The sequence below is a fragment of the Rattus norvegicus genome, chromosome 4, assembly GCF_021556685.1.
Source record: "Rattus norvegicus strain SHRSP/BbbUtx chromosome 4, alternate assembly SHRSP_T2T, whole genome shotgun sequence".
Classification (NCBI taxonomy): domain Eukaryota; kingdom Metazoa; phylum Chordata; class Mammalia; order Rodentia; family Muridae; genus Rattus; species Rattus norvegicus.
The window spans coordinates 26,390,394-26,403,250 of NC_141537.1; the positions used below are offsets into that span (position 1 = coordinate 26,390,394).

The following is a 12,857-nucleotide window of genomic DNA, read 5'->3' on the forward strand; positions in this document are numbered from 1 at the left end:
TATCTTTTAAATTAAAAATTACCTTAAAGAATTCTAACTTATCAACTACACTGTACCAAAACTTCAGGCTTTCCCAGAGTTGCCATCCACAGACACCATGTTTACATTTTTTACTTGTTTACTTATTTTTACATTACATAGGATAATTACATCATTGTCCCATCCTTTCCTCCTCCAGCCCCTCCCATGTCCTATTTGCTTTATTTCCCACTAATTCAATCCACTTGAACACTTGCAGCTTTGGTCATTAAAATACTGAAAGAGGATAAGATATTATGAAGAGTCTGTTGCATAACACCGTTTCTTATTAGGGTGACCTTGAATGAACTACTTAACTCATTTTCTTCCTTTGTTGGAGGAGTACTTATTTAAAGAATTTGCTACTGGTACTAGATGTGACTTTTAAGAGACTTCATAATAAAATGTTAGGATGAACATCTCACACTGTAGACTATAAGTGTTTCTTTTCCTCTCTGTCCCTTGAAAGAACTCTCTTACTACCCATACTTCCTTTTCTAATTTTGGGGATAATCATTTTCTGAATACTTAGGAGATTAAGTATTTGAGTTTTAACATCCTTACATAATTATCTTCTTGATTTTTAATAGAACTACTGTATTGAAGAGAGAGCTACTTCTTGTTTTCCTTTTTTAATGTTATTTAAAATTTTAAATTGCGTTTATTTATTTATTCATTTATTTATTTAGTCTCACTCTGGGGATGGGGAGAGACAGAGAGGAAAGTACTGTTGCTTAGGTCATGGCATTTCATCTGTTGGTCCTCTCTTCCACTGGGAACGTCTTGCAGATGGAACTCGGGTTATCAGGCCTGGTGGCCAGTGCATTTTCCTGGTGAACATCTCACCAGCCTGACTGCATTATTCGTAAACTCTGTATTCTTCCACAAGTTGTGCGCCACCTTTATCCTCACACATTTTTCAGCCAGGACAAATTTTAAGTTGAAGGTTTTGTTCCCGAGTTGATTGGTTTCCCAATCCCTCCACTGGAAACCTGGCCTGATTGTATTCTTAAATTGCTTACATTTCAAATCAATGCATGTGATCCAAGGAAAACTGCTCATTGATAAATCTTGTTCTTCGACTTTTCAGTTCATTTAATTACAGTGATGTTTTTAGAGTGACTTGTAAAGATTATAAGTTTAACCTATGTAGTTATCTTGTGACTCTGTTGAAATAATACTATAGAATACATATGTAAAGATACAGAAACAAGGAGAATAGGAAAGTGTTCATTGGTGGGTAACAGATACAAACACTATTAGTTGAAAGCTTACTAAGTCCTGGGCCTTGTTCTAGCTGTAAACAATACAGACAAAAATCTGATTCCTACAATCCGTTTCATAATAGAATATTTAGGGTATTCATGACAATAAATGTTATGTCATAAAACAAGTGAAAAAAAGCTACATTGTGTCTGGTCAAGGTATAGTTTCAAGTCAAATGATGGAACCATCATACCAGCATTGCCAATTTTTTTAGAAACACCTTAAAAATGTGTTTTAGATTCATTTTATAGGTACAGCATAGAGTTGGTTTTGCTTTGTAGTGGTCTGACTCCCTGTAAGGAGTTTCAGCTCATCCACGACCTCTGACATACTTTTCACTGAAGTCTATTATCGTTGTTCCGGGGTTTTGTGTTCTGTTTTTCTTTTTCTCTTCTCCCTTTACTCCCTTACATCAAAGTCCCTTTTCCTTTTCTTTTCCTTTCTCTTCCTCTGTTATCTTCTTGCTGCTCTCGTTCCTTGATTTCCTGACAAGGTCTTCAGGTGTAGCACAGGGTGGCCTTGCCTCTTCAGTTCTGGGATCACATCCATGTGACACCAGGCCTGGCTTGGACAGGATCTCATAGTGTAGTTCAAGCTGGCCTTGCTTCCTGGGCTCCAGTGATCTTGGTCTCATTGTCTTTCTGTTTTGAGTTCTTCAGTTTTTTCCACCGTGAGCTTAAATTGCTTGATGTAGCATGTTCCTCTGTATGTTATTCTTTCTTTAATACCTGGAGAGGATCAATTACCACAACCACGGTGCCTACTTTACTGCCGTTAGCTACCAAGCTTACACACTGAAGCAAACATCTTAGAGGAGTGGTTATAACGCAATGGGTTTACTCTGTTCCTTTCCTGTTATTTCCTGCTGCTGCTGCCTGAGCCCAGGTCGTCATGATAAGCAAGTGCTCATCCACTGAGTGACACTTGAGCCTGTGTGTCGTCTTTTAAACCCCTTCTCTATCCCGCTGTATTTTATTTAGTTCTTATGTACAATTCTTACTTTACGCATTCCTGAGTGAAACTGACTTTTCCTTTCTCACATTACCTTGAGAAATAAAGTTATATAGTGGTACATCATAAAAGATTTTTTTGGTATCTAAAGCTTTATTGAAATTTTTAAAAATCTTGAACATTTGATAAAGTTTAGTCTATAAAATCTTTAAATAACATGTTTGTAGAATGGTTTTTATTTATTTTATTCTTGAGATTATAATATTATATCATTTCTTCCTTCCCTCCAGTCCCCTTCCATATACCCCCTCCTTACAATCTTTTAAATTCATGGCCTCTTTTTTCATTTATTGTTAGTAACATGCATATGTGTGTATATACATATATAGATATTCCTAAATAAAATCTACTCAGCCTGTATAATGTTATACATATGTGTGCTTTCAAGGCTGACCATTTATTATTGGATAAGTAACTGGTGTGGCCTTCTCTGGGGAAGACTATTTCTCTGTGGGAATTTTTTTAATTACTGATTTAATTTTTTTTAACTACCGATAGTCATATGAATGTTCAAATTTTCTATTTCTTACTGATCTATTAATAATTCTTATTCTGTTAGTAAATTAGTTCATTAGCATTTTCAAATTTTATATTAAAACATTTAACAAACTCTCTTTTAGTATCTTTTAATACTCTCTTAAACTGGGAAATGACATTACTTTCTTCTTTTACTCTTTCAAATCCTGACTCACATGGTCAGAATTTTCCTTACTCCTTCCCTTCTCACCTCTCCCTTCCCATGTTACCTTGCTGATTTTTAAATATAGAGTATGATGGGTATTCTCTATTTCTGCCCCTGCCTTGCTACAGACTGATGAGGAGTGACTGGCTCTTCTCAGCTTGCAGCCTTCTCTCTGATAGAGTTGAGCTGTCTGTGATGACTTTGTTCATCCACAGTAAGATTAGATACACCATGGTTGGTGGGACTCTTGTTTCTTCTGTGGGCATTCTCATGCATTTTATGTTAATGCTTCAGTTTTGTGAACCTCACTTTTAGAGTAGTGATCGAGACGTGGCTTTGTAACCAGTGAGTTAACAGGCCATACTAGCTTGCCATTTGTCAGGACAGTTAAGTCTTTATAGTAGAACTGTAATAATTCTGCCCTTACTACTATTTCTGAAAACTAGTTCACCAGTCTTAGAGAACAGAAGTGTTCATTTTAAGAATCAAATTGGAATCTGCCATTTCACTGTCTTCTTTCTACCTTTGACCTTCCCAGTTCTGACAGCATCAGCAGTGATGAGGAAGAGCTCAGGACATTCGGGAGCAGTGACAGTGAGGGCAGCACCCCTGAGAACGTGGGCCCACCTCTAATCCTGGACGAGAACAGCTGGTTCAACAAGTGCAAGAGAGTAAGGCAGAAGTACCAGCTCACCCTGGAGCAGAAGGTACTCATCAGCGGGCTCTGGGTTTTGCCTTTGGAATGGCAGCAATCTTTTTATTTCATTTTATTCAAATATCTTTCAACTAAAGAAAATTGTGTAAAGTAAATTTCCCTTTACTTCTGAGTTGAAGACTTATTTAAAAAATAAAGAGAGATGCAAGGCAGCAGGTTAGAGGTACCCAGCAGAAACCCACTAAAAGACTCCAAATAGCTGAGGGAGCTAGGGATGGTGGCACAAGCCTATAATCCCAGCACTTAGGAGAAGACAGACGGATTACAAGACACTATGTAGCTTAACATAGCAAAACACAATTTTAATAAAACCAAAGGCTGAGGAGGGATAGCTTAATGGTAGAGCATTTGTATTGCATGCACAAAGCACTGGGTTAGACAGATCCCCAGCACCATGAATAGCAACAACAGTAAACCCTTGGGGAGGAGCCACTCAGCATGGGACCATGGAAAATAGTGAAGCTCAGCAGCGTACACAGTGCTTGGAGAAAACCGTGCACTTCGATAGCTGGACAATTTGCCAGCATTGGTTATATAAGGAGTTCGAAGTGAAAGAGGAAGAGACCCAGCGAGCACAGCCGGACAGCAGCACTGTGCAGAAGTGCAGTGGGAGCACAGTGAGCAGCCTGAGACTTTCTCTGCACTTTCCAGCGTATATGCGGGAAGCCATTCTGAAAAAGTCTTGTCTGAGCTTGCTGCTCTGGGAATCAAAGTGCCTTGCACCCTGTTTCCAGGAACTGACAATAAACACAATTATGCTGATTTAAGCTGGAGCCTAGTCTGATGGGAGATTCTGTGAAGTAAGCTGACTGAGAATTCTGTTCAAAATGAAGCCTGTCTGTGTGACAGGGAAGCAGCTGGGTACAGTCCCCTGTAAGACTGTTAGCTGATTCTGCTCCAGATAATACTGAAGCTCAGGAGCCCTGCGGATTGCAATGAATGGTGGCCCCGTGCTACCGCAGCCCTGTGGCTGACTTACAACCTCATAGTCTCTCACAACCCTCTGAGTGGCCACCACAGATAGTCTGGGGGATCCTGAGGCCCTGTAGTATCATCTGCACCCCCATTCATCCCACAGAGAGTGCAGAGCAAGAATAAGCCTGCAGGGGGCAGTGTGCTAGCCCCAGATCTTACTGTAGAGCAAAGCCATGATGCCTGCCAGGGAGAAGGAAAGGAGTGGAAAGGCTTTGCTTTGCTCAGGGGCACTGAGACTGGAAAGCAGCCACACTCGGGGAGACAGCAGTGTCTGCTGCCCACTTTAGTAGAGAGGAAATCTTTATTTTAAAAGTTTTATTATTTAATTATTTGTAGGTGTCTCACACACACACACACACACACACGCACACGCACACGCACATGTATGTGGAGGTCAGAGGACAGCTTTGGGGAGTAGATTCTGTCCCTCTGTGGGTTCCAGGGATTGAGCATAAGTGACCAGGTTTGAGCAAATGTACTTTACCTCCGGCCTTTCTTACCTGATGTGCTTCAAGCTGATGGATTGACTCACTGATGAGGCTTAATTCCTTATAATCCAAAATTCTCTAAACAGGGCTGTATTGTGAATCATGTCTTTAATAAATGAGTCTTCAGAAGACATTCTATACTAAAACTATAGTAAAAGTGGAAAAATACCCATCTCAACAGACTTTCATGAACAAAATTTAGCATACAAACAGGAGATATTACTGCAAAAGAGCATGATTCCTTAAGAATTTGGAATTTTTGTTATCTTGTAATTGATTCCAAAGATAACAAAATGAAAGATATAACAAACAGTTTAAAAGGAATGCTTTTAGTTAATGATTTTTTTCATGTTTTTTTCTTCATTTGTGGAGGGAAGGTCACAAGGTGGAGAGCGGGGTAGACCTGGGAGGAGTAGGAACTGAGTGTGATTGGGGTGCAGGCTGAGAAATTCCCAAATAATAAATAAATATGTTATGCTGTGGAAAACACAGTGACTATTTATACTTCTGTTTCCTACTTACTGTAATAAGTCCATGCATTATTTTTGATATTCTGTATAAGCTGTTTCTAGTTTGCAACAAATTCTTTCTCACTAAATTAGATAATGTTTTAGAATATAATTATATACTGAATATTAAGGTATGTTTTTATAAAGAAATAAATGTATTTTGTAAAACGAGTATTAATGAGCAGTCATAGTTTGACATGAATTTAATCCCAGTGCTCAGCAGACAGAGGCAGGAGCATCACTATCAGTTTGAGACCACCTTGAGCTACACAGTTAATTCCAGGCTATTACAGGCCACATGAGAAGACTCTTGTCTCAAAAATTAAGAGATGTTCTGAAAAATAATAAAACATTTCTTGGGAGTAAGAATCTTGATGAGTCTTTGAAGTGAAGTTGGAAGTGTCATCAACAGAGTGGATCAAACAAAAGAGAAAGTATCAAGACTTAAAACACACGCACATACCTATGTATGTGTGTATGTATGTATATGTACATATGTATGTATGTATGTATGTGAGGTCTCTGGGACATCATTAAAAACTAAAGGTAGGCCTGTTAGTAGACAGTGGATATGTCTATAGACTGACTAACCATACATGTAAGATGATTAGAAATAGAAAAGGGGCTAAAATATAGAAAGTCCTTTTAGTAAAATAGTAAAAAATTTCTCAAAGCTTGGGAAATACATGGACATCCAGATACAAGAGGTATTTATAACCCCAATAGACATGACCAGAGAATAACCTCTGTAAGACATAGCTGAACTGCCAAAAATACAGAACAGCAACAAAAAGATTATTATAAAAATTGAAGGAGAAGCTTCAACTTACTTTTAAAGGGAAGCCTGTCAGAATTGCTGAGAAAAGATACTATGACCAAGGAAACTCTTATAAGGGACAGCATTTAATTGGGGCTGACTTACAAGTTCAGAGGTTCAGTGTTTTGTCGTCATGGCAGGAAGTAGGCAGCATCCACACAGACATGGCGCTGGAGGAGCCCAGGGTTCTACATCTTGATCCAAGGCATCCAGGAGAAGAGACTGATTTCAAGACAGCTAGGAGGAGGGTCTCAAAGCTTACTCGCAAAGTGGCACACTTTCTCCAACAAGGCCACACAACCTAATAGTGTCACTCCCTGGGCCAAGCATATTCAAACCACCACACCTACCAAAAGCCTTCAGTTGTGGAGAACTATATTTCAGCATTCTTAGCACAGTGTTCAAGAATTCTCTTCAATGGCTTCCTGTCTAGGTTTTTACTTCTAGGGGGAGTTGGGTGGAGTGGAAATAGGAGTTTTCACAGGAGTCTTTTATGACTTTTTCACAACTATGAGTCTGCGGTCATCAATACCACTGCAAAAGTAGCATCCTTGCCCTTTAGAGTTAGTGGGAACACAAATCGCAGACTTCCACATGACAGCATGGATGACAACATTCACATGGGCTCCAGCATTAGCATGTGCCATGGACATCAACATGGTCTCCAGTAGCAGAGCAGACCATAGACATCAGCACAGGACATGGACACCATCATGCTCTCGGTGACAGCAGTGGCTATAGACACCAGTACGGTCCTTGGTAGGAGTCTGGCCCATGGATATCACCATGGCCTCCGTCAGCATCTTGGAGCTAGATGGCAGTTTAAACCACAGATGTCAGTAGAACCCTCTGTCACAGTCAGGACCACAGGAACCCTCCCGGTCCTCAGCAGCACATGCCATGGAAATCAACATAGCCCCCAGCTGCAGTGTGTCCAGTGTCCAGTGGACATCAGCACAGCTTCAGGCGGCAGCCCAGACCACAGACAACCTCATGAACCTCAGTCTTCAACACAGCTGAGGACACATCAGGGACCCTGGATACCATTATGACCTCTACAGCACACACTGTGGAGGTCCAGTCCTAAAAATGAACCTTTTTCATTCATCTCAAATATCCCATCATTGCTCAGAGCCAGTGTAAGCATGTGCTGGACAGTATGTTTGGGTGCTGAGTCTGCATAAGGTCCAGGCTGCTGCATACCACCCTACTGGTCCTAGTCAGCAATGACATGTTCCCTCTCCAGCACGTACCTGTCCCATCAACACCATCATGTCTCCACCCCTCTCCACTGTTTGGTTCCCCCATCTTTCTCACCTCTCTGCATATTTGTTAATCTTAGTGGCATTGGTAACTGCAATATGTTGTACAGTATATACATATATACACACATGCATATATAATACATACATACATACATAAATATACATACATATATGTAATACATACACATACATACATACATACATACATACATGCATGCATGCATGCATGCATGCATGCATACTCTTTCCCAAATGCAGATAGTCAATGTAACAAATCATTGATCTGGTTCAAGCTTTCTGGTTTCTGACACACCATAAATACTGGACCGTCAACAAGACCTGTCTCAGATATCCTACCAGAGTCAAGATGATCTCGTGGTTAGGCAGGGCATCTGGTGGTAGGTTCTATGGGAACTTCAGGCTGCTGCACGCCTCTGACTGGGCTTGACCTTTGTGCTTACAGCCTGCAGGTAGCACTGCTGCCCTAAGCTCTCTAGGACCAGCCCTATTCAGCAGTGACATCTGGTTCTACAGGCCTGGCTCCTCCAAATGGTACAGCAGCTCATAGATAAGTAAATGTCGGGATGAACCAATTCAAAGCCCTGGATCTGGGCCCAGACAGCAACCTAGTTGGTCGGCACTAGGCCTTCTGCCAACCCAGCATTCTGCCTGTGCAGGCCCTAATGTCTCCCTTTTAAAATTTGACCCTTTTATCTATTCTTGTTTCTTAAGAACTAAACTAGACAAAATACACTCTTTAATAGAAAAACTCAACTCCATTAGAGAGTTTAATAGAAAAACTCAAGTCCATTGAGATTGTAATCTTCACTGTTTAACCACGTTATTTTTTACTTGTATTCCTTCTTGAAATTTAGCATTATTCTTAACTGATATATGTAAGGAAAGCCTGGGAGGATTTACAATGGAAATATTAGAATGACAAAAATTATAATCAGGAAAAATATTTACAAAGTAAAATACAAATATTGATTTCTTATATGTAAATACCTTCTCAAAATATAAACATAACATTATGATAGCTATAAAAAGTTTTATAATATGTATAAAGAGAAGTTTTGAACCCTGTTAAAAGAAACTCCTGGTATTACCAAGAAATCAGACAAATGTCAAATAGAACCCAATTGTTAGACATGTCATGCAGATGTTTCTTTCAAAGAACATAGAAAGACCTGAAAATAGTGGGACTAGCTCAGGATTCAGGGCTAACCCAATGAACCACTCTGCGGGTTTAAGACAAAGGCACAGCTGCTTAACTTCAGGTAATCGTGTTTTAATAGCCTTGAATGGAACTGAGAAACAGGCCTCATTATTATTCAAGATGGAAGTGGGACTCAGAAGGCAGGAGTAAGTGAAAAATGACAAGAGGAATAATTACATGACAAATACACCTTGACTGGATTAAACGACAAAACATAATAGTTAAGATGAGAGGACAGTGATATGCTAGAACATGTTCAGTACCTGGTTTTTGCAGAGGAAATGGAGAAAGGAACACCAGTTTTTAGTGACGCCAATTTCTCTAGGTAAACATTCTCATCCTGACCAACTTAATGCGATCAGTATGACTTCACTCAGTGTAGAACTGGGAAGAGCTGCACAGCAGACTACTGTATAATCTTCTGAAGATAGAATAAATACATGTGGACAATGTTAACCACACAGGTAATAATGAAACCATTATCAAGTAATAAAGTGTGAGTGATGACATGGCTTTTACACCATTCACTTCACTGTAAGTTTATGCGGTTTGATGTTTAATAATAGCAGTGGTTAATGGCTGGCTTAGAGAATGTCTCAAGTGTAAGTGTTTGCTCTCAAAAGCCCTCACAAGCTGGATGTTGCCCACCACTGAGAGGAAGAAGGATAGCTCAACAGTGAAGAACAGGCTGCAACAGTGACAGTGACAGAGGCGGAGGCCCTCGGAGCCTTCATTATACCTAGAAGATAGTTTTGTGTCATGCTTGCTTATAACCAAAGTTAACACCTAAGAATCATCATTGGAAGAAAAAAATCTAGAGTGTCTAACTTCTACATTGATAATGGGAAAGAAAAGAAATGAGGGAAACCTGATTAATATGGTGGGAAGTCAGCTGATAAAGTAACGTGGTTGGCAGAGTGCTTTCCTTGCATTCACTAGGCCCTGACTTCCATCAGGCACCCCCAAAACTGGCTGTGGTAGCACACACCTTTAATCCTGACTCTGGGTAAGAGAGGCAGGAGAATCAGGAAGTTAAGGCTATTCTCAGCTACATGGCAGAAGTTAGCCTGGGAATCATGAGACCCAATGTTTAAAAAGAAGGAGTAATCTAAGAATAATAAAATAAAACATAATAAAAGATTAGTAAAAGTAGCAGGTGTAAGTAGATCTAATTAGATCTAAGATTCAGCATTGCTACAAAGTAGATATTATCAACTTGCCAGTTATAACAAATTAGATTTTAAGAAATTATTAAATACATGCTAATTTTAAGGAATAGCATAATATACTGACATACAAGAAAGATAAAATTGGGAAAATAAAAATATTTGGCAAATTTTTATCCAAAGAATTCATTGTCATTTCAGATAAAAGGCATTATCAAGACTAAAAGAAGGCATTTCTTTTGTTGTTGTTGTTCTTTGATTTTCAATTTAGAGTCTCACACAGTGGCCCAAGCTGGTCTGGACTTTACTGTGTAACTAAACTGGCCTCAAGCTTTCCTCCATTCTGTCTCACATTATTGTGTACTGGGATTACAGGCATGAGCCTCCATATCTGCATATATTGCCTTTTTGTTTAAATATTTTAATTTTGAGAATTAATTTTGAGAGGTATAATTACATCATCTCCACTCCTTCTTGTTCTCCCCTCCATCACATCCCCCTTCTCCCTCTGAAATGCACTACCCTTTTCTAGTCATTACAGTTACATACAATGCACATATAATATGGAACCTTTTTCATACTATCTTTTAAAAAAGAACAATTCCCAAGAATATATAATAATGCTGAATTTATTCACATCTGGTAATATATTAATAAATACATAAACCCCAAATCAATAGAATATCTAGAAGAAATAGTCAAATCAAAAATTATGGTTGTTTTAATGTCTTTTAGAGTAGTTTATAGATTGAGTAGTGAAAGGGTTAATAAGGATGTAGTGGGCTTTAATAAAAGAACAATGTAAAATATATTAAATTCTGATGTCTAGCATATTAGTTAATGTTAAATAATTTAAGGCAGCTTCTTGTCAAGGATAAATGTAACAACTATAACTTTCACTAAGCGTACTAGAGTGCAGTACTGATATTGCAAATAGCAGAGCTATAATAGTGCTCACAGCATTGTAATACAATAAAGGAAGATAGTATTTACTAGCTATTTCTCATTGCTCTGAAAAAATACCCTGGCAAACACATGGGGAAAAAAAAGATTTATTTTTTTTACAGCATCTGGGAATACAGTCCATCATGATGTGGAAAATAGGGTGGGAGAGGCATGTTGAGAGGACCATGATGTTAGTCAAATTGCATGTAGGAAGTAGACAGGAAGCGGGTCCAGGCTCTAAAACCTCAATTTCTGCTCCCAGAAATCCACTTCCAACAGCAAGGATTCACCTTCTGAAGGTTCCACAATGTTACCAAGCAGCACCACAGGATGGAGATCAAATGTTCAAACAACCCTGAAGGGATGTGGCCCATGCAAACTGTAACATCAACGCAAAGTTCATTATCCCCCACATATGTCACGTACTTAGATTTTAGGAAAGCAGCCAATGGAAATTAATGTAGCCAAAAACAGTGTGAATTAGCACACATAAGTGGCAGTTTTCCAGGATTTGTAGGACTTAGAATAGAATGGACCGAGGAAGATAATTATCTAAAATGTAGGCAGAGAACAAACAATTCGAAGGAAGTGAAAGAGTAAAATAACTGATATAGACAAAATAAAAAAGAGAATAATTTTTAAAAAGTAAAAAAGTTAAAGCTGAGATGAGCCAAGCATGGTGGCACTCTTAATCCCACATCTCTTAAGTTGCAGGACAGTAGGGTCTACAGAGCCCATTCCAAGATAACCCTTTCACTTTGGGACAGGAAGGCATAGGCAGGAGGTGAAAGTTCCCAGTCACGTGGGAATACACAACCAGTCCCCATCCCCCACCCCACCCTCCGCCATAGTGCTAAAGAGTGCAGGGTACACATTAACCTTCTATAGTCAGTTAAAACCATTCATCACTAACATTACAAGGTGTCTCATATAAAATAGAGGAAAATAATGCTGGAGGCGCTCGGCGTTGATCGTAAGATACCACTGGTTTGCAGGTGTCATGAAGGTAACTCATATTCACAATACTGTATTTCCAGGGTTATCTTGAAGAACTCTTACGGCTTCGTGAGAACCAGCTTTCTGAATCTGTCTCTCAGAATAAAATCCTACTTCAGAGGATCGAAGATTCTGACCTGGCCCACAAACTGGAGAAAGAACAGTTAGAATATATCATCGTGGAGCTTCAGGACCAGCTGTAAGTGAAAGGCTCTTATGAAGACACTTACAGTGCCTGAGCACTGACATGGGATGTGCTTTGCTGTGTGATTTAAATTCCAAGAAGTCTAGCAGCGTCCCTTAAAGCTTCTTACTCTTGTTAATTTTGTTCCTTACTAGAAAAGTAATCTGCTTTCATTGTGGAGAAATTATAAAACCTAAGATAACATTCAAAGCATCCTTAGCATTCAATGCAGTGTACATTCTAAATGTATACTTTTTTTTTAAGTGTCTGTTTTGTTTTTGCAGTGCTGAGCATTGAACTCGCTGAGGCCTGTTCTCAGCCCTGAGCATTTATGTAGTTGCTATTGATTGACTGCAAGATGCTTGTACACAGAGCATTGCCAGTCCAGCTCAGTCCTGATAGATGAAACAGATACCAGGCTCTGCCAGGATGTCGCTGCACACAACTTAATGCAGTCTCTAAAAGAATGGTGTAGCAAGCAAAGCTATGGTGTGTAGGAGCTGGTAGGAGCTTACCTGTCACTGTTCAAAGCACTTACCCTACGTCCACCATTTTGTTAAACTTAAGTTGACTGTTTATAGAAAAATATACACATAATAAT

The 12,857-nt window shown here is 39.2% G+C and overlaps 1 protein-coding gene across 2 annotated transcripts in view; it reads left to right on the forward strand.

Moving 5' to 3' along the window:
* Rundc3b (RUN domain containing 3B) overlaps positions 1-12,857 on the forward strand; it is a 129,207-nt gene that overhangs the window by 92,090 nt on the left and 24,260 nt on the right. For both annotated transcript variants that reach the window (NM_001443723.1, NM_001047116.2), the window contains 2 exon segments: positions 3,516-3,684; positions 12,114-12,271. In NM_001443723.1, the coding sequence (NP_001430652.1) occupies positions 3,516-3,684; positions 12,114-12,271 (327 nt within the window).